The sequence below is a fragment of the Vipera berus genome (assembly GCF_964194415.1).
Source record: "Vipera berus genome assembly, chromosome: Z".
Taxonomy (NCBI): domain Eukaryota; kingdom Metazoa; phylum Chordata; class Lepidosauria; order Squamata; family Viperidae; genus Vipera; species Vipera berus.
The window spans coordinates 62,521,627-62,543,938 of record NC_138205.1 but is presented as its reverse complement, the minus strand read 5'-3'; the positions used below and the strand labels follow the sequence as shown (position 1 = coordinate 62,543,938).

Here is a 22,312-nt window from a genome sequence, read left to right as displayed (position 1 = left end):
GCCGGGTTGTTGGCTTCAAGCAGTTTCTCTTTTCCCATGATGAAATCTTTTGAATCTCTGCCAGCTCCCCTCAGGTCTGGAGAGAGCAGCTGGGGTTAAAGACCCCTAAATAGTTTGCAAAGTTTTGGATCTTGGCTTAATTTCATGGTTCCGACAAATGCAGAACTTCAAAGAACTTCAAGGCACTGTTTATCTTAAAGAATCTTTTAATAGAGTAGCATAGCTTTGGCATGTACATGTTGGAAGCCAAGATCTGAATTCTCCTCCCATAAACACATCATATCAAAGCACAATTCCCTCCCTTAATTAAATGTCATAAATCACATTCTCCAATTAGTTTAAAATGCAAACTTTCCCTCCCTTCATCAACCGCCAATTCTTATCTTCTCTTATTACAAACAGTCTTGAGATACATTCTCCCTACTCCCCCTGTTAAGTAGATTAAATATATTAGAAAATGTTTTTAATTAACTCAGTTAATTAACTTAATTCTAACTCTAAGAGTAACATACAGATTAAAGAAAAAGGCTACATCTCCCTTTGTTGTCAAGCAAGAACATCCGATGTTAACAGCATTAACACTGAGTTAATTAAAAACATTTTCTAATATACTTAATGTACTTAACAGCACTGTATGTGTGTGTGTATAAACACACATATATACATATGCACATACATATATAATAGACTGCTGTATGTACATACATACATACATACATACATATATATGTATACAGACACACACACACACACACACACAAACACACACACTTACTCAAAAATAGTTCAATTCTTTTTAAAGGAGAAATAGGATTGCAGGGTATACTGAGGAAACATTTTTAACAAGAATTCAAGTAAAAGGAATGGTTCCAGGAAATATATAGTACGGAAAGTCACTTTTTCACAAGATGGTTTTTAATCAGATGTCCCACCAGCTTCTGTGGTCTTGTCTGATACTCCTTCAAAACTTCATGAGGTGTAGAGATCTGATCTCCTTCAAGTCGGTTCAGTAATGTTACACATACTACAGCACCTTAACATTTACAAAACAATATCAATGATATTTTCTCCCCAAATTATTGAAAAATAATAATATATAAAAATAATAACAATAATTTCACAAATACTGTGAAAAAAATGTGTTACTTTCTTAGTTTTATAACTTGGAGATGAAGTAAACCATTTAAGGGAGAGGCAACTCAGTTGACAATAGTAGGAATTAGAATAAACCACAGTCCCTAGTGCCCTTGTTAGCAGGCCTTGTGACAGAACATGAGGAGCTGGAAAGCAACATCAGTACTAAATTAGATTGCCTTCTCTGATAGTGGTCATTCCCCTATCTCAAGATACCAGTATTATAATTAGTCTATTACTCCTACTTAAATTAAAAACCCTTCAGTATGTTAGAATTAAAGCTAGTGGATTAAATAACATTATATACATGCAGTTACCTTTGAGGCCACTAAGATTGCACATAGCTGCAAAAACAGAAGATTCCATCTCAATATTTCTCACTCCACTCTTGTGAGCTTCCTTCAAATATTGCAGTTTCTCTTTTTCAGTATATGTACAGATGGCACCATCAAGGCGAGCTTGACCTACAAATGCACGTCATTAAAGATGTAAAAATACACATTTTTGCAATAAGATCCTGATCAGGTGACTAAAGGTCCACCAAAGTTTCACTAAAGTTTCCTGGGGAGGGGGGGCAATAATTGCAGGGGAAAACATAAAAAATTATACAGCTAGGAAGATTAAAATTGTAGAGATGATTTGTATGTGTATTGTCAGAACGCACTCCAATCCACATCTTAGGAAAGAAAAACTCTTGGAGACAAGTTTGTCCAAGCAGGAACTTTTACTAAAACATAGATGACAGTGGATAGGATAGACAGGATCTGAAAACTGTCTCACAGATCGATACTTTTAAAATGTCCCTGAGTAAAAACCCCTCCACTCAGTCCATTTGGTCAGTCCCAGATCAGTCAAGTTTCAGGTGTCAAAACCCCTCCTGGGAAAAGAGAAACACCAGTACATTTGCAACATTATTACTTCCTCCCCTTCACATTCCATTGGGAGATACAAACCGGAATTCCCCCCACCCCCTTTCTTTGTGTTTCATAGTTCAGAGGGTTTCTTCTCTGGTCTTTTGTGTTGACCTCCAGGCCAGCTGAATAAACAAACATTGCATCTAAGGGATAGAGATGAGCAATTTACAACCCTGCCATCTCTTTCCCTCCTTGTGAATGGCAGAATCCAGTAAGGGGGTGAGATTTGGGTTCTGCACAGAGAGGGAGTTAGGAATGAGATAAAAATGGATTGACATGCTGCCCTCCTTTAAAAAAAAGAGAGGTCCACCTGTAGAGGGGAAAAAATATAAATGTTACCCGGTTTGTTAGGATATTCTGTATGAAACTTCCTAAGCAACTTGGGTGATGTTTATTGACCCACTCATTTTCTGAGGAGGGGAGGTGTTTCCAAGCTACTAAGTATTGAATTGCTCCATGGTGTTTCATAGAATCCAGGATTTCTTTTACCTCGAAGTGTTGTTCTCCTTCAACCATGATAGGAGGTGGTGGTGGGGGGGTTTGTTCATAGGGGTGACTGTTGTTCTCTTTTTAGTAAACTGCAGTGAAAAATTGGGTGTATATGCCTAAGATTTTTGAGTAATTCTAATTCTACTGTTACTGGGCTTATGATTCTTTTAATTGGAAAAGGTCCAATATATTTTGGTCAGATTTTTTTTACAGTTGCTTGGCAACTGATTCATACTTATGACGGTCACAGTGTCCCAGGGTCATGTGATCACTTTTTGCAACTTTTGACAAGTGAAGTCAATGGCTGGGGGGGAGCTTATCACTCAGGTTGCAGGGAGCCTGTGAGGGGGGAATCCATGGGTCTCTGGTGGAGGGGGGGTGGGACTGGGGTGGGTGGCCTCCCTCTCTCCCATTGTCCCTTCCTTCCTTCCTTCCCTCCTTCTTTGTCCCTTCCTCCTTCCCTCCCTCCCTTCCATTGTTCCTCCCTCCCTCCCTCAGGTTGCAGGGTGCTTGCAGGAGGCAGGGAAATCTGTGGGTCTCTGGTGGAGGGGGGTGGGACTGGGGTGGGTGCATTGTCTCTTCCTTCCTTTCTTCCCTCCCTCTTTGTCCCTTCCTTTTGCAAGCAGGAAATCTTGTACAGGAATTGCAGCCAGGGATCTCTCTCTCTCTCTCTCTCTCTCTCTCTCTCTCTCTCTCTCTCTCTCTCTCTCTCTCTCTCTCTCTCTCACACACACACACACACACACACACACACACACACACACACACACACACACAAACTCTTTCCCTAGCTTGCCTCGCATCTGGGCTTTCCTCATTTCTTCCTCCCTCCCTTTCCTTCTTTCCTTCCCTCTTTGTCCCTTTCTTTCTCCCGCCGGGAGCTCTCTGTGGACTGGAGCCCGTCGGCGAAGGTCGGGGCTGGCCGTACCGAGTCTCCAGCTGATCGGCTGCCCTGGATGCAGCCTCCCGGATGCACAGCATCAGAGAAAGATCCTGGTGGGTCAGCATGATGCTGTGCGCCCAGGAGGCCGCATTCAGGGCAGCCGATCAGCTGGAGACTCCATATGGCTGGCCCCAACCTCCGCCAATGAGCTCCAGTGTTTTGAAAAGCTGCATTTTTAGGTTTTTTTCTATTTCTAGGTGCTTGTAGGTTACTCTGCATCTGGTGGTGACTGGTGCTGCCAGTTGTTGTTCAGGCATAAGTGGTTTAGAGTCAGTGACCCGTGTGCTGTTATAATGGGGCATGCGAGATAATGCATCTGCCAAAAAATTCTTTCCCCCCCCCCCCCCGTTAAGTGTTTGAGAGTGAAATGGAATTGGTGAAAATGGGACCAGCAGGCTTTCTTAGGAGTGAGTTTCCTGGGTGTTTTTAGTGCTTCCAAATTTTTATGGTCTATCTAGACCTGGAAGGATAATTTATTTCCTTCAAGGAAATGGCGCCATTTAAGTAATGACCACCTCACAGCGTACGCCTCCTTTTCCCACACGGCCCAACATAGTTCTGTCTCCGTGAGTTTCCTGGACAAATATGCACATGGTTCCAATGCCCCCTTGTCATTTTCCTGTTATAATACAGCTCCCACTGCCACATCACTCACATCTGCCTGTATTACAAAAGGTTTATCAGGATCTGGGTGTCTCAGTACAGGTTCAGCAGAAAAAAGCCTATTTAGCCTCTCAAATGCTGCTTGACATTTCCTTGTCCGCTTCAGGGGCTGGCTGGGTTTCATTGGGGACCCCCTCCTTCACTTTCAACAACTTTGTGAGGAGCAGAGCTATTTGGGCAAACAAAGGGATGAATTGGTGATAGAAGTTTGCAAAGCCCAGGAACCTTTGCCCATTCTAATACTGCCCTGACTTTCTCAGGGTCCATTTCGATGCCCTGTGGGGATATGTGATATCCCAGGTAGTCTATTCTTTCCTGGTGGAATTCACATTTTGATAATTTTGCATATAGGTGGGCAGCCCACAATTTTTTCAGAACTGCTCTAACTAGGTTAATATGCTCCTCTTTGGTCTCAGTGAAGATAAGGATGTCATCTAGGTAAACCAGGACCCCCTAATTTAGGTGCTCTCTTAGCATTTCATTAATTAATTGCATAAAAACGGCGGGGGCCCCTTGCAGTCCAAATGGCAGGACTTTAAACTGGTAGCAACCCATTGGGCAATTGAACGCAGTCTTCCATTCGTCCCCTTCCTTAATCCTAATGCGGTAGTATGCTTCTCTCAGGTCTAGTTTGGTAAAAATCCTTCCTTTTGATAGGTGGGATAGCATATCCTTCATTAGAGGTAGGGAATACAGATTACATTCACTAATTGTGTTAAGGGCATGGTAGTCTTCTCCCTGAACAGGAACGGGGTGGCCATTTTGGGTTTCGCAGGCTCAATAAATCCACTTTCTAGGGTTTTTTATATTTCCATTTCCGCTGTTTCTTTGGAGCTCATGGAGTACATCCTGGGCTTCGGAAGTTTTGCCCTGGGTTTGAATTGTATAGCACAGTCTGTGGGTCGATGAGGGGGAAGCTCATCTGCCCGTTCCTTACTGAAAACCTCAGCAAGGTCCCTTATATTCCTCCGGTATTTCTGGTAACCCCTTCTCTTCCCCCACTGATGCCATCTCCACTCTTTGGGTTGGGGGGGTGCTTTGGGTTTTAAGCTCCTATGCTCCCCCTCTGGAAAGTTGAGTTCTGCTGTCCTCCAATTTATCCCGGGGTTCCATTTCTTCAGCCATTCCAGTCCTAAAATCATTGGGCATTCCATGCCTGGGGTCATTACAAACGTTATGTCTTCCTCATGAGTCCCCAGGGACAGGTGAACTGGTAAGGTGGCTAGGGTAGCTGCCCCCCCCCTGCACTATGAACCCATCTAACTGGCCAAATGAGATTGGTTGTTTTAGTCTCCTCACCGGAATGCCCAAATTCCCCACCAGCATTGGGCTGATGAGGCAGTGGCTGGAGCCAGAGTCTATTAGGGCTTTTACTTTGACGGCTTCGGGCATGGAGGAAGCTAATATAGTCACTGTCTTAAGGATGAGTGGAATGGATCCACTTACCAATGTTTCTCCCTCCAAGCTGTTTTACGAGGTGACCACTGCCCCTGTGGTGTAGCCTGGAACCCCCTCCCAGTCCTTGGCAGGTGTTGGGGACTCTACAACCTCTGCCCCCTCATGGCAGGTTCTTTTGGGTTGCCTTGGGACTTCCCTGGTCTCCTAGAGGCCTGCTGATTTGCGCTGTGGGGCTTTTGAGTGGCATTCTGTAGTGTGGTGGCCCTCTCTTCCGCATTTGAAACAGCCTGTTGATTTCTTAGCCATGGATGGTGGTTTTGCTGGCTTGCGTGTTTGCTCGGGCAGCGGGCGGGCCCATGGTTTTCCTCGGTGGTGCCTTTTTAGTAGGTCTATCTCCGCCTTATCTGCCAGAACATACCAGTCTTTGAGATGGTGTGGGTCTCCTCGAGGCAGGCAAGCATCATACAGGTCGTAGTTTAGCCCGTCTTTGAAATGGCTAAGGAGGATGTCTTCCGGCCAGTTCAGCTTACTGGCAGTGGCTCGGAATTCTTAGGTATATTCAGCCACCGGCTGTCTGCCCTGCCACACCGTTTTGATTCTCTCTTGGGCCTTACGATCAGCCAAAGGGTCTTCAAACCACCTCCTCAAGGATGACATGAATCGGTTGAAGTCTTGAGTTCGGGGCATTGGAGTTATGCAGGTTCACCACCCAGTCTGCAGATGGTCTGTCCAGGGCGGATTGCATGATGTGGATGCGGGCTTTGTCACTGGGGATATCCCATCCATATTCTTCCATATAGCTGAGGACTTGGGTTAGGAAAAACCCCAAGTGTGGTGGCTCTCCCCTGAATTTCGCTTCCAGGGGTGGTAGTCTTTGAATGGATCGGTGTCTGTGCAGCAGGCCGTATTGTCCCCCCATCCTGATCCCCGTCTGTGGTTTTGCAGGGGGTGGGTGCTGCTGAGTGTAAACTAATTTACACTTAGTTTTTTCTCAGGATTTATTATTTGATTCAGCTTTCTGTGCTACTTTTAGACAAATGAGCACAATAAAGATTTCTATGCTGACTTCTCCATTCACAAAACTTCCTTCCTTCCTTCCTTCCTATAGTCCAAATGTTGAACTTGTGGCATCCATGCAATTAAGAGAAGACATTTTAAATTCAAGCAATGCACTGTTACGTATCATCAAAATAAATAATATTAAAAATAACAAATCAGTTTAAATAGATTTAAAAAGGATCACCTGATCAGAACCAAGTAAATATTACTGTGAGGTAAACCACCTTTTGGATTTTAAAATATATTTGGATGAAATTCTAAAAAAAAAATAGCTAGTTTCAATTCTTTTCCCATTTTTTGTGCAAAAGCATTCAATTATATCTGGAGTTTACATCTGCATTTTTCTTCATGCTTGTTTATTTCGTATTTAAAGTTAAGAAAAGTATGTTTTACTTCATCATCTGCTTATTCAGATTGAAATTTTGTTTGCTATGTACAAGGTAATATTCAACTACTCTTACCTTCATAGAAATCCAGAGTGCACAATGTGTTTCCAATAACTGTGTTGAACTGATCAAGTTCCTTGGCACATTCCATAAGGTCTTCAGTTAGTTTTTTATCTAAGTGTGTACTACGAATGACAGACTTCCCCAAAATAATCTGTTCAAACTGTGGCTTGAAGGTAGCATCTACAGCTTGCTTTGTGATCACCACAGAGCCTGGTGTCAAACCTACATTATAAATATAATTTGTATTTGATGATAATATAAATAAACCACATGTTTACTTTAATGAAATAACAATAGAAATACCTATTCCACCAGATGTGCCAATACGAATAATAGTTACATTGCAGCATTTGGCATGATACAACAGCTTGATGAGTTCATGTAACATGATGGCAATTGAAGGAATTCCCATTCCATGCTGAAATTTAAAAATGGGAGGGGGAGGAATACTATGAATATTTATATCACTTCATGTGTTCTGTTTATGTATGAATGAGTATGCACATTAATAGAGGAGTAAAACAGCGTGACAGATTATTCTTCATTACTTATAGAAGCTGAAATTTTTTGCTAAATAAAAATAATATATTTATCCTGAACCTCTTAACAAAGCATTCTGAATAGCCAGTGTAGTATAGCAGGGCTCTTAGCCTTCTTTTTCTGGCATTGACTGAAGGGCTTGCAAGGTAGGTAGATTTGTGTGTTAAAGCAGGCCAGACTTGAACCTTTTGACAAGTAATTGTTATATATATATAATATTTTATTAGTTTTCTAATTTTACAATTAAACATTTAAAAAGCAATATGGTGACTGGGTAATCCATAATTTGACAAGTAATTTGATGGACATAGTCACTCACCTCATCAGGTCTCCTTCCTGTTTCCTCTTCTTCTCATGATATGGGGCAGCAGCCCCTTACTTTTTGGGCACCAGGGACCAGTTTCATGGAGAGAGGATTTTCTGTGGACCGGAGGGAGTGTGGTTTTGTGTGCTGCCTGCATACTGAGGACAGGGCTTCGCTAGTTTGCGTGGTCCAGTTTCTGACATGCCGCAGGCCGGTGTCAGTCCACAGACCAGGGGTTGGGGATTCTGATATAGGGTGTCTTGCTTGATCAGGAGATTGGACTAAAAGACCTCTTAGGTCCCTTCCAAATCTATTATTCTATGCTCTTCTGAAACCAACACTGGATAAAACACTGCTTGCTTCTCCCAGACATCAACCAACTCGTTTATTTCTGTTCCTTCTTTTATTTACTTCTTGGAACATAATTCATCTCCAAACCATATCAACATTTCAACATTTTGGTTCAAAATATGTCTGGAATCCAAAAATTCTCTTTTTTTCTAACTGTATTGTGTCCAGAAATATCTACATCTATTGCATGTCCTATCCATTCATTTATTTTCAACGGCATTTTCTAGGCTCATAAAGAAGCAGAGATTCTTGATTTTCAGGCCTTCCTTTGGGGCATATAGTCATTGAATATCTATTCATTGTCAGACATTTATAACTGATTATTAAGTTGCAAATACTAAACTCATTAAAAATAACTTTTCTCAAAAAGAAAATTAATGTTCTCAAGGAGGAATATTGGAGAATGTAAAAGCTTGCATACTTATATGAAACACTCCAATTAGTCAAAATAAAAGCAAATGTTTAAAGTCACAAACCTATGTATCTTTTTAATATATTTTTTCCATATATTTTTTGTTTTTAAAATGTATATTATACTTACACTGACTGACAGCACAGGTCCTGCTTTGTACATTGCATACCGATCTGTTCCAGCACATATATTGGGATAGTCATAACCAGGGTTACCAATATCAAGCAGTTCAGCAATATAGGTAGTAAAAGTTTTCATCCGTGAAGGACTTCCTCCAACACATACAAACTAAGCAGAATTAAATAAATAAAACACATTCTTAGAAAAATATACACTTTTAATGTGCACTAATATTAAAAATGATGGTTTCAAAAGCTAACTGAACTAAAATGATTTCTAGATGTTGCCCCACTATGCAGAATTATTAATGTCTTCAAGTGTTTACTATAGGAAAATATTATCTATGATTAGAATAAACACTTGGTCAATAAATTTTCCAAAGTGTAGTTTTCAATCCACATGGAACAGTGAAGGTGGGTGACAAACTATGTGTCTCTCCCAGATTTTGTAGATTACAGCACATACCATTTCTCATCCTTGGCCATCCTGTTCAGTACATACATTTCCTGTTGGCTACATCAGAAGGAAAAATTAGGTTTTAAAATTTCTAATCTAGAGGAACTCAAATTTAAATTGAGCCTGATTGCACCAAAGCTCTGTATTGCCACTTTAATTTATTTAATTTATATTTGGAATATATTATAGAGAAGATTGTTCACTGGAAGGATTGATATTGAAGCTGAAACCTAATTATTCTGAATATTTAAGGCAAGAATAATTGAGAAGATTCTAATGCTTGGGAAAATTAAAGACAATCTAAAAAGAGTTGACAGAGTTTCATGGTGTTATCATTGCCGACACTAGCATGAATTTACAAGTAGTTACTGACAGATTATGCTAGTAAAATTATATTTATTGGGTCACAAAAGAGACTGAACAACTGATTGATGTGATAGATTATGTGTCATCAAGTTGTTTTTTATTTCTGACATAGGTTTTCCTTCATTACTGAAGCATTGAACCAAAATCTAGATTTCTCAGGTCTCTACTACAGATACCGTAGTTTCCGGCGTATAAGACTACTTTTTAACCCATGAAAATCTTCTCAAAAGTCAGGGGTCGTCTTATACGCCGGGTGCTGAAAATTTAGGGACAAGGCTGGCTGGAAAACCTGGAGCAGATCTCCCATTTAGTCTGCGCAGGGAAAGCGGGACCAATTGGAGAAGAAGCTGCAGTCTGTGATTTTTTACAGGCTGGGGTCTGGGCGTCTTTTCTTCTAAAGTTGAAGACCAGCTGTAGTATATCCCAACTTGAAAGGCAGGTGGGGAAGCCAGCAGCCAGAGCAGCGGCTTAGCTCTAAGGACACATTTGACTCAGGAACTGGGCGGGCTGGCTGGAAAACCTGGAGCGGATCTCCCATTTGGTCTTTTTTTTTAAAATCCCATTTATATCCTGCCCTTCTCCGAAGACTCAGGGTGGCTTACAATTTAAAGCACAAATCAATGTGCTTAGCAATAGCCTTCATTCTGTGTATATGCCTGTTTATTAGGGCTTTCACACACACCCCAAGCAGCATTATTACAAAGTCAGCTTATTGCCCCCAACAATCTGGGTCCTCATTTTACCTACCTTGGAAGGATGGAAAGCTGAGTCAACCTTGAGCCTGGTGGGATGCGAACCTGCACTAATTGCAGGCAGCTTGTGTTACTTAAGGCTCTGCACAGGGAAAGCTTTAGAGTGAATTAGGAAAAGTGAAAAAGTGAATTAGGAAAATAGGGAATGGTTGCTGGAATCAGGGGCTGCCACAAAGAAGAGGGAGTCAAGCTATTCTCCAAAGCACCTGAAAGCAGGACAAGTAGTAATGGATGGAAACTAATCAAGGAGAGAAGCAACCTAGAACTAAGGAGAAACTTCCTGACAGTTAGAACAATTAACCAGTGGAACAACCTGCCTCCAGAAGTGGTGAATGCTCCAACACTGGAAGTTTTTAAGAAGAGACTGGACAGCCATTTGTCTGAAATGGTATAGGGTTTCCTGCCTTAGCAGGGGGTTGGACTAGATGACCTCCAAGGTCCCCTCCAACTATTACTACTTCTTCTTCTTCTTCTTCTTCTTCTTCTTCTTCTTCTTCTTCTTCTTCTTCTTCTTCTTCTTCTTCTTCTTCTTCTTCTTCTTCTTCTTCATTATTATTCTTATTCTTATTTAATCCACTTGCACTGTTTTATGTTTACATGTTTGATGACAAACAGCCTTATGTTTATAAGTGACAGTTTCCCTACTAAGCACCTGCATGTCATAAGCATTTGAATTAAAATTACCATATTAAAATCAAATCTGATGTTTTTTAATTTTTATTTGGTGTGCGTTGGAAGAGGGGTAGTCTTATACGGCGAGTATAGCTCAAACCCTATAATTTAACAGGAAATGTAGGGGGTTGTCTTATACGCCCAGTCGTCTTATATGCCGGAAAATACGGTAACTGACTCCATTTTTGAAGGCAAGGATAAACAATTCATGCATTTATTTTTATATGATCAAAAACCAAAGAATAAGGTCAGAATATAAAGCATTTTTTATAAAACCCCCATTCATAATAGAAACTAAACGTACCTGAATTATGTTTTTGATTCAGCAAATTCTAGTTCCATAGCATACTTTTTTTAAAAAAATAATAATCCTGCCTTTATTATTTTTATAACTCAAGGTGGCAAACATATTTAATACTTCTTCCTCCCCCTAATTTTCCTACAACAGCCTGTGAAGTGAGTTAGGCTAAGAGAGAGTGATGGGTCCCAAACCACCCAGCCAGTTTTCATGCCTAAGCTAAACTCTTGATCTTCCCATTAGGAGATATGTTTCAATATTTAAACTTTTAAAGCACCATTTAGTCACTTTTAAAAATTCTAGAAGCTTGAAATATTGAACATGTAAATAGGAAACACAAAGTTGTCTGATGAAGCTAGCCCAAGTGGTTTATTATTGGACATGATTAATTTCATTCTCTAAGAACACTACATAGCAAAATTCAACAATATATATGTAGCTGATTTTATTTTTCCATTGAGCATATTCATAAATAATTTTAAAGACTATTACTATATCTCCCCACTAATACCTTGAAAGCAGGCTAGAAAAATATAATAATGTGACAGAAGCATTTGGAAGTAATAACTGGTAGATGCAGAAGCTTACTGTATTGGTAGTTCTTCACTTACAAACATAAAGGAGCCTGCCCATTGCAGTTGCAAGTCATAATGGCCATTAAGAGAGATACCTATATGATCTCACTTAACAATCTCCATCCCTGCTTTCCCCAGTGCAGCCATTAAGCAACCACACAGATCATTAAGCAGAGCACAAGGTGCCTTGAGATGAGGGAGGCCTAGCACAGGCCCATGCTCACACAGAGGCAGCACTCCTGCTCACATATAGCTTGCCCCAGGTCTCCCAAGGCTCCTGCACCCACTGAAGCACCCCTTGCTCTACCTCTGACCCTTTATGGTTGCTGCAGGCTTTGGGTGATTGATCAGTCACTTTTCTTCCACAAGCAGCCATTATGCTGCATGGCCTTCCTACATAGTGGAAGTCATGTGGCTCCATCCTGAAGCAGGCACCAAATTTGGGAGCTATAATTTATTCAAATGAATTCATATTCACTGTGAAGGAACACTGTGCAGTGCAGCAGCTGCTTCCAGAAGATCTATAATAAAAAGTAAGTCACTGTTAACAGGAGACAGGAAGGAGGATATGGGACACTAGAGTGGGAATCAGCTGTGGGGAGCTAGCAGAGTATGACGTGAGGGAGATTGATGGTGAGCCACTGTAGCATCCCTGTGGTAAGTCATAAGAGTGGGTGGATTGCCAAGGGACTGCTGTAACAATGGGAATTTCAAATCCTTTTCAAGGATCCATCATAACTGTCTCCAAATGACCAATAATAATTTGAGAACTGCATGTAATGAGGGATCCATTTTAATTGGCTGCACATCATTAAGAACAACTTCCAAAGCATTTTGAAATGAGGCTACTGGCCTCCAGGAAGAAAGGGAACGACCTCATTAAAAAATTAAGTAAAGTCTACTATTCCAAGATAATTTCTGCTAACTTAACATAGCCATTGGTGAGAGATAAGGGAGTTCCTTGCTCATCTGGTGGCATACTTATCACTTGGGGAGGAAGAACACAGAAATAGTACAGTTGGGACAAAGGGCCAGACTTTGATTAAGTCTTTAAAGTACCAAATGTGGGAATATGGTATCCATAAATCTCTAAATTCTTGGAGAAAGTTTTTTCCCCTCTTTATTTCTTGGTGAGACTACTTCTTTCATAGACTGATTGGTGGGATATAAAATATGAGTAGTTGAGAAAGACTAGCCGCCTCCCCTCACTACTGTTTTTCTGGTTCCAGGTTATTTGGCTTTTAAGTAGATTCTGCAAATTTTATTTCAACCCATGTCTGATATAGTAGCACAAGAAAAAAACCTCTTATAGGACTTAACTGCAGAACGGAAAGGAAAAACAATTACTTTCATTTACAGTCTACAGCCATTTTCTTTCTTACCTTTATATCTCCAAATAAAGCAGGAAAATCATGAGTACTAGTCCCAAGGGCAAAATGATACAATATGTCATCTTTCATTTTCTTAAGGTATGGGTTAGGGACACAAACTCTGGCATCTCTATCAATAAATAATTATATAGATTAGTAATTTCAAACAGATATCTGCAACCAAGGGTAGTGCAATGTCTAAATTAGTACATCTCTTCTTGAAAATTTTGATTTCACTATCATCATAAATACAGTGCATTTTTGTATGATCAACTTCCTTATTGACTATGCTGAGACACTGTGAACAGATTTTTACTCAGTGTAATACATTTTGATGCAATTCTTTTGCAGAAAATTTACTTATGGAAATTGCCAAACCACCTATTGAACCAGGGTTGAGGAGTAATTTCATCGCATATTAGAGGGAAATGGAATATTTTGGAGGTCTCAAAAATGCCGATTCAAAATCAATAAATAAGAATATTGCTGTAATAAACACAGTGGTAATTGTTATACATTACACCCCTATTTTAGAACACCCATTTCTATGATAGATAGATAGATAGACAGATGACAGACAGATATTTGTTCCATCCCTCATTTTTGAGGTATTGTTTCTAAGCTCCGCTTAATTCTTACTCTGCACATTGCTTGTCTTCTGTCTTTTGCTTCAGAGAATCGTTAGTAGCCATTCTATTTCCTCAGACTCTGAGTGGGAAAGAATGGAAACGGAAAGTTGCATCAAACATTGCACAAATTATGCAAATAAGGAACCGATTTCTGGAAATACACGTTCTCAGTATACATTTCGTTGCGATGCACATTTACCCAGTACGAACGCATTTTCCCAGAAACCACATAAAATCACGGTCACAGTTAATGCAACAGAATTGAGTAACACAGCGCTTCCTGCACGTCAACACTCATGTTGGTTTCCCAGCCTAGTTTTTATCCCCCGTCAGCTCCTCCTAAGCTGTTCGGCTTCTTTTGGGTAAGGTGCAGACCAAACAGGGGTGTGTGTGGGGGGGAGAAACAGTCCTACAGGACGGACAGATCCGCGGCTTCATAATAGCAGGCCAATTCCCCAGTATCAATGGGGAGGGGCGGCCGGCCATGCGACATCACAATGGGCATCCGTGGTGGGCACGGGATCTCGCTCTGTTCTCTCTCGCCGCCGACATGGCAAAAGCAGAATGCTCGGGGAAAAGCGCGACGACTAGAAAGGAGAGTCTTTTACTTTCCTACAAAATTTCTCCAGAGACCCTCGACGAAGCAGCTCGCTCGCCCGCCCGCCCATCCCACCCTACCCTTCTTTCGCTGGCCCTCCTCTCAACATTCTTACCTGAGAAAGCCCCAAAAGAAGTGAAAGGAAAGACGGAGGCCACCGGCCAGTAAAAAGCAAGGAGACAGGTGCGCGTGCGCACGCGTTTCTAAGCCTGTGGAAAAGTGAGGAAAGTTACAGGCGGCTGAAGGTTACAGAGCGACTGTGTTTGTGTCCTGTTGAGCAAGCTGGAAAGTGCCTGCTCTATTCGATGTCGTCGTTGATGCAACAAATCTTACAAAACAAAGCCATAGCCTTTTCTTCCCTGCCAGATTTCCTTCTTAGTCATCCTAGACAGGTCAGTTGAGACCACCTGCAACTAGCGTTAATGACCTTGTTGCTTTGTTTTAGGAGGCTTCTGATCTTTTTAACAGTGGGGGAGAGAAACAAAGCTGTGTGAATTTGGACCTGCTTCACCATTTTGAGAAAAACATTTTTTCACCATGCTGTTGATTATTTTGGTGATGGCTTTCTGTGGCCTAACTTGCTATTTCTTTCATCATACTTGTGGAACAAGCCACATTGAATGGAATGATATGCAGCAGTACAAAAAATCAGCTAAACTGCATCAATCTCCAGACAGCAAAATTTTCTTCTATTATTTAGTTTAAGTATCATACCGACATATTTTAATGATATTACATGAAATAACATCAGAGAATCAACCACAATACCCAAACAGAAACAGGTCAATCTTATTGAAATACAAGAGACTCATGCTCTACTTTGGGCCAATTCAAATAAGTGTTTGAATCAAATAAGCAACCAGCCACTAAAAAATCCCCCAATGCAGTGGGATTCAGCCAATTCGCACCACTTCTGCAGAACCAGTAGCTAATTTTTTGTTGCCCAGGCCTAGAATGGACTTCTGGAAGCAGCATTCACACAGAACCGGTTGTTCATATATTTGAATCCCACCACTGCCCTAGTGAAGCATCCAAACTTCTGAAGACAAGCTGTTCCACTAGTTCAGGGCTTTTCAACCAGTGGTACAGGTACCACCTGTGGTATATTGGCACCTGGCAGGTGGTACGCGGCCATCCTAGAAAAGTGTAGCAATGGGGGTGGTGGAAATGAGCTGAACTGGTGGCAGCACCGCACAAGCCTGAGTGAGAGATGGCTGGAGCTGCAGGGCTGTCAGGGTTCAGCAGAAGCGCCAGGATCAGTGCCGCTTTCCAGCTGATTGGTGCTTCTTCGGGGCTGTCAAGGCTCAGTGGAAGCGCCAGGATCAGCGCCAAGCTTCAGCTGAGTCCAGAAGAAGCACAGATCATCTGGAAAGCAGCACTGATCCCAGCGCATCTGCTGAGCCCAGAAGAAACACCGATCAGCTGGAATGTTGCAGCATCTCCAGGGTCTTGTGATTTACATTCAGATGCTTGGCAACTGATTCACAGTGTCCCAGATTCATGTGAAGTGACCAAAACCTGCTGCAAACAACCCAGCAGATGGGGGGGGGGGAAACCAAACTCCCCCCACCCCATCCCCGCTGCCAATCCTCAACAGAATTGCTTACAACAATAAAAACCTTGGACAGGAGGAAGAGTGTGCCGGGCGGGCAGACGGGTGTCTTGCTCGGCTGTGGCTTGGGGGGGGACTTTTTTCAGTGCCATTGTAACTTCGAACAGTCACTAAGCGAACTGTTGTAAGTCGAGGACTACCTGCACTTTATCATCTTTTTCCTTTTTTCCTTTTTTTGGGTCATCAAGTTTTTTTTTAACTTATTTTTTTTTATTGCTTTTATGAAAACATATTTTTAAACAAAAAATACATATAAAAAACAAGACATAACATAAACAATACAATCAACAAAAATACAAAAAGAATACTTAACTTCCATTATTCCTAATCTTTAATCATTTTCAGGTGACTTCCTCAAGTCCCCCCATCTGCGTTTCATTGTAAATCATCATTAGCAATTTCTATTTCATAATTTTAAATCATATTTAATATCTATATTTAATTTCTTATCATTTAACAATCATTGTTTCATATTATCCTTAATACTAAACATTAAACTCTAAAACTACAACCTATAAACACTTCTGTAAAGAGGGTCTTCTTGGCAGATCACAGGGGTCCAGAGGTATGAATATGCCAGAAACTGACAAACATGTCTGGGGTCAGTATGAATCCTACTTTTTGTACACTCTGGCTATGTCAAAAATCACATCGTCCACCAATCAGGTAACCCCCCAGACGAATCACACGAACAATGATTAGATTATATATCTGTGTCTAGCACCTGATAGGATTAAACAGGAGATTAGCAAATGTAAACTTCATAGTGTTAATAGTTTCTTGTCATTAATTCTGCTGAGTTCTTCACCCCTTTTGACCAGTCCACCCTCATATCAAGAAAAAAATATATAATACAACTTTCATGTGATTTGTAAAGCACCTTTTATTATAAATTTCATAGCGTTAACAGTTTCTTGTAATCAATTTCTGTTACATTCTGACATATGATCCTCTTCAGAGACAATGGCAATTTGGCTTCAATCTTTGACATTAATGACAGCGGATTATGCATAAGCGCTACATGATGTATAAATTTCTTGAGCTCCCCAAGGGAATCCCTGGTGAAATATAAGTTATTCACTTTGTCAGAAATACTGATGATGACCCAGAAAACATGAGGCATAGAAAGTCTAAAGCATAAGCTGCTAATAAGCTCTGTTTCACTGGTTCCATCTGTATGGTCTTCATGTGATTGTAGACACCCCATTAAACAATGGTGTAATATTTTAATGATACACGCTTTCAGAATCTGAGGCATGCTGACATTTTGAGATTCCACCGTTTCTAAAACAGGAAATAAGGTAGAATTAGTCTAGCTGTTTCAACTAATCAAAATAGTGTTTTCTTTATATTTACTTACCATTTGATGTTTTGTAGAATCTGCAACAAGGCTTTATAAATTTGTTGTCTTCCACGAAGCCGTATAGCTCAGGTCCTTTTCTTATTCTACGTCTACGCCTGGGAGGTTTTGGGGTCAAATTTACATCAAACAAATCTCCATCAATATTTGCCATCTTCAAAAGACTGCTGGAATTAATTTGCTAGCTCTTCAGACCTGCCTGTACAACCCCCCCGCGCATGCTATGACACATCCTTGAGCCTTGTGCCTGTCCAGAATCACGGGAAATGACATGTCCAGACATGCCCACAACACACATACCTAAAACTTCAATCTGTTCTGACCAGTCAGAAACGCTTTTGCTGTAAGGTTAGAATAAATTTTATTAAATCTGTGCTATGAACGGTTACGCGTACGTATGGATTCGAGGGGGGTTACAAATGCCAAAATATATGTCTTTAGATTTTTACAAAGGTAAAAAACCAGCTGTGGACTTTAAAAGGTCTGTGGTTTTTTTCCCCCTACATTCAGGGAAAATGTTTTTAAAATTGCCTGGTTTAAATGCAAATGTAAGAAAATGAGAACAATAGCTCTGAATTCCAAATATTTGGTTTTATTCAGCAACCCCCGTGATCAGATGCAAATTGTCACACTGACCAGGCAGATGTACCCCACTAACACAAAGTATTTTTTAGAAGTATTCCAAGATGCCACTCGCAAACCACACGGGTACCTTTTGGTAGATTTGGCAGCCACCACTCCAGAATCCTACAGGTTGAGAACAGGCCTCTTTCCACCTGATTGGCCTGCTGTTTACACAATGAAAAAGAAGTGTAAAAAGCAGTAGCCCGGCTGCCTTAGTACTAGTACATTTAAGATGTCAGAGAGGGTACATAGAAATTGGGGGCTTTTAAAAATCTTAGTAAAGGCCGGACCAAGACAGAGAAAAGCCATCTTATGCAATGCTAATAATGATCTGGTGGGGGCTATAGCAGAAATAGCTTTGAACACCCTAAAAGGAAACCTTCCTCTGAAACCTTCACAATTCTGGTCTCTAAAGAGAAAGAAAGGTGTCATTAAAAAGTTGAGTGATAGAAAGGTCTCACTCAAAAAGAAGAAGCAGTTGGGTGGTTTTATCGGTCCCTTACTAGGGGCAGCTATTCTGCTGTTGACTAGCCTGTTAGCTGGATAAACCATGGATCATGCCGAGAAAATGTATCTGGTATCGCGTCATCAGATGGAGCAACTACAGGGCAGGCCCCCTACTATGGGGGCTACAGCCACTAACTGGTTGGATGCTGAGATGCGTTCCATTCTTCAGAGAGCTGATTTGTGTGAGGATGACAAGATTAAGCTCTACAGTTCTGCATTGCAGAGGTATCTAAGACTAACCAGGCAAAATGAGTCTGAAAAGGACAGACTGAATCTCATTTACCCACTGGAAGAACCTTGGCCACTTCCAACATTACCAGAACAGCCACCACAGCCATCTCTGCAGGACACAGCGATGGCCGAGATCCTAAGCAGTGTGAGCACCCATTACAGGAAAAATGCGGAACTTTTGCTGAACAAAATGAAACAGCATCAGGATGTCTCAACCTGGGATGATCGCGGTACCTTTTTATACAAAGGGGTCCCTATTCCTGGTACTAATATTTTAGACTTGGTGAAAGGAGCCTCGCAGCACCGAGCCCCTACTGAGAAGCGGAAACCTAAAGGCTGGGATGACTTTATGAATGCTATGGCTGAGGTGAATGTTCCGACCTCTGTGTTGGGGTCTACAGCTGTTAAAGAGCAAATAGAAAAGTTGAAAGATTCTCTGGTTGTTAAGGATGAAACTGCTACTAGCCCCGACTCTGTTATGACAGCCCCTTTTGGGGCTCAGAAGCCTCTGTTTACCAGTGCCCCTTCTAGCCCTTGGACATTAAACCCTAGAAGTAGGTTCAGGTTTGGTGACTGGCTCAATTTGTAAAATGAATAAAAACACAGTGAAACAAGTAAAAATGTTTAAGTCTTTTTCTTTATTTTACAGTAAGGCAGGCATGTCTGCATGCACTGGTGACGGTTACAGGTTCCAAGCCCCCTTCCCACCATTATAGTTTTTACAAACAGCTTTACCATTTGATCATTTTTAATATCAACATTGGAGTACATCTTTAAAATATTTTCATAGTCTACTCCTTTAGTCCGGTTCAGTAGAAAAAATGCACAGTGTTGCCCGCAGGTCACAGCGCTGGGGTGCTGCAGTTTGCGTTGGTGAAATGTGTACTTCTCAGCTTGCTGCTCTAAAAATGTCACTATGGAGCCAGGAAAGTCAGGGCCATCCGGCGGTCTTCCATAAGAATAAAAAAAATTGCCATATCCGGGAGATGGGAAGTAGAGGGCCAGCCAGTGTTCACCAGGCAGAGTGTGAGGGTGGGTATTTACAATTAATCCAAAAGGTCTTTTGGAGATTTGTCTCTGGGGTAGCAGGTCACAAGGGTAGACCCCTAGAAAGGCTTTATTTCCAGAGAACAAGTGGCGGAGTTGCAGTGTGTCCATACTCACATATAATCAAAGAGCACATTCCTTGTGTGACTTATTTCAATAAGGTTTTCGAAGATTACATAGAGAATCATGTTGACAGTGTTGGGGAGGGGTTGTGCAAATCTAATTTCAGCTCTGAGGTTACCGTTCCTGATCAAAGAATAGTGCTCAGAGCACCCCTGATCAGGACTCAAGTCAAAACAATACAAAGTATACCCTCGGTTAAACTCTTCCCTACTGATTAACAGCGGCCTGTCTTTCATGCCTTTGCCTGTGGCCTGCACCATCTGCATGTACTCTCTCACAAAAAGACTGTGCTCATAATCAGGCTGAAGAGGCTTTGCAGGGATCTGCTCGCCATCACAATGCAAGGTGCAAAAATTGACATTGCAGTGTTGAAAATTGAACGGCTTTCTTTCATAATCCCCACTAAAAGATGCATTGTCCACAAACCCAATCACTAATTGTTTAGGTAGCTGACCCAGAAATAGATTTTCCTGATTGCACACAAGGCTACCTGCAGGAATGCTGTAAACCTTCATTCCCACTTGATCAATGGGGTATTTGGCATTGGAGGAGAGCAAAGGTTCTGCATGACCAAGGCGCACTCCTGGGGCTACTTTTACATGTTTTACAAAGAGAGAAGCCACCAAGAGTTGCACTTTGTAATTCTCGTTGCCATCCTTCACCATGCAAAATTCATTTCTGCTTCTTGTGAGTTTGACTTTCACATCAACACCGTTAATTAGCAGTCTGTCTTGAAAAAACAGATTGCTATGCAGAGGCCCTAGCAGGTCCCATTTATGACTACCGGCCGTCTGTCTTGCTCTCGCTTTGAAACCGGAGTTTCCAGCAGCTGTCAGTAGAGTACTCTCCATGAGGTCCGAGTCATCTTTGTAAAAACCGCCAGCTGTAAATTGAGTACCCAGTGCATCGCCACCAAAGTTCAGAATCAGTTCAATCATGGCCCGGTAAGAATAGCAATGATGGCTCTGTGTAATGAGCCGATCTCCCAAGGTAATATCCAGCTGATTAAACAGTGATGCTATGGGGTAGTTGGTCAGAGCCACCCTAGCCCCGTCGTCAATATCCGAACCGTCAGCCTTTACAATCTTGCAACTTACATACAGCAGGGTGTTGTTTAAATCTGTGTAATGTTCACCATGCCCCGTGATAAAAAATTCCAGGGGAGCATTGGGTGTCAGCACTGATAAAGGTGGGATCTCGACATAAGTACTGTTTTCAATACTGGTCTGTGTAGGTGCCAGTTGAAAAAGATCCAGTTCTGATTTAACGCATTCCTCTGAAGCAGAATGAATGAATGCCATATCGTATTAGAATATGTCTTCCTTGTCACAGGGCTTCCTCTTCTGTGCACTTCTCCTCTTGGTATGGCGGGTCTTTTTCACAAGCCTTCTCTTTTTAAACGGAATAGGCTGGCCCAATGCATAATTCTTCTTGGTTATGATCATTCCTGATCCATCCTGCCCCCTCTCAACAACACGGGATACAAGATGACCCGCAACATCTCTGGCAATGTTTTTGGCAGCAGATTTCACATGTGGCTTAATGATTTCTAATCCTCGCCTCAAAAAAGGCATTGCTTTTCGAAAAAGCCCTTGTAACAGACCCCCTAAACCTGTCCCGTACATAATGGGGGCTCCTTGGAAGCCTGGAAGGCCGCCACCAGCTTGTGCCCTGTAGTAAACCACGTAGTCTTGAGGGTTCCCGTGCTCCTTGATCACAACCATCCTTCACTTTTCCAAGGCCTAAAATGAAGCTTGACAATCACCTTCCCATGATAAAAATGCACATTTTTGTCCTGATCAGTTTTGATTTCTATGGTAATGGTATCGATGTGATGTTTGCTGACCGGTACATAATGTGGATGGTCATAGGTCATTGTGACGAAATCATTGTCTTGCCCTCGCACAGGCACACAGCGCAGTAACGGCACATAGAAGTCGCCCACTATCTGGAGCTCTACAATGTCTGTGTAAACATATAATGTGCTGAATCCAGGGAACATCCCTAACAGATGTCCGAGTTCTCCGCTAACTAGAATGGTGTGCAGTTCGTCTCCTTTAAGATTAATTTTTCGACCCACTGATTCATAATGTAGGGTTGTCTTAGGTCTGTCCTTGATGTTTGATATAAGCTTGTTCATATTTTCTAACAGATGACGGATGCTGTTATAGTACCCGCTTCTCAAAGAAAAATGCCATCTCTTTCTCTCGTTAGCAATTTCAAAATATCCAGGTGAAGTTAATGCGTACCAACTATGCGGATACTATATCTCTGCTAGCGCTACTTCCCACGATCCTGGAAGATCCAGCGATCTCG

At 41.5% G+C, this 22,312-nt stretch overlaps 2 protein-coding genes across 3 annotated transcripts; both read right to left on the bottom strand.

The window, feature by feature from the left end:
• Window positions 1–266: 266 nt before the first annotated feature.
• On the bottom strand, window positions 267–14,696 carry UPP1 (uridine phosphorylase 1). 2 transcript variants are annotated; one of them, XM_081344052.1, is made up of 8 exons: window positions 14,608–14,696; window positions 13,905–13,973; window positions 13,278–13,395; window positions 8,786–8,944; window positions 7,353–7,467; window positions 7,062–7,271; window positions 1,452–1,598; window positions 267–1,033 (listed from the first exon to the last, which is right to left on the bottom strand). In XM_081344052.1, the coding sequence occupies exons 2-8, from the start codon at window positions 13,955–13,957 to the stop codon at window positions 894–896; spliced, it is 942 nt and encodes a 313-aa protein (XP_081200178.1). In that variant the 5' UTR covers window positions 13,958–13,973; window positions 14,608–14,696; the 3' UTR covers window positions 267–893. The 2 variants fall into 2 exon arrangements, with proteins under 2 accessions (XP_081200178.1, XP_081200179.1); XM_081344053.1 differs by lacking the exon at window positions 13,278–13,395 and having other exon boundaries at window positions 14,608–14,692.
• A 5,290-nt stretch (window positions 14,697–19,986) lies between these two features.
• Window positions 19,987–21,297, bottom strand: LOC308678989 (uncharacterized protein F54H12.2-like; the record flags this gene model as incomplete). Its single annotated transcript, XM_081346217.1, has 1 exon — window positions 19,987–21,297. The coding sequence occupies one exon, from the start codon at window positions 21,295–21,297 to the stop codon at window positions 19,987–19,989; it is 1,311 nt and encodes a 436-aa protein (XP_081202343.1).
• Window positions 21,298–22,312: the final 1,015 nt, after the last annotated feature.

Bases quoted from the DNA above. Each gene is read 5' to 3' on its own strand.
- UPP1 (XM_081344052.1), bottom strand. From the start codon at position 13,957: ATGGCTACTAACGATTCTCTGAAGCAAAAGACAGAAGACAAGCAATGT. The intron at 13,396-13,904 runs GTAAGAATTAAG...ATTTATTGATAG, and splicing joins GAAGACAAGCAATGTGCAGA to AGATGCCAGAGTTTGTGTCC. The intron at 7,468-8,785 runs GTAAGTATAATA...TTTAAATTTCAG, and splicing joins GACCTGTGCTGTCAGTCAGT to CATGGAATGGGAATTCCTTC.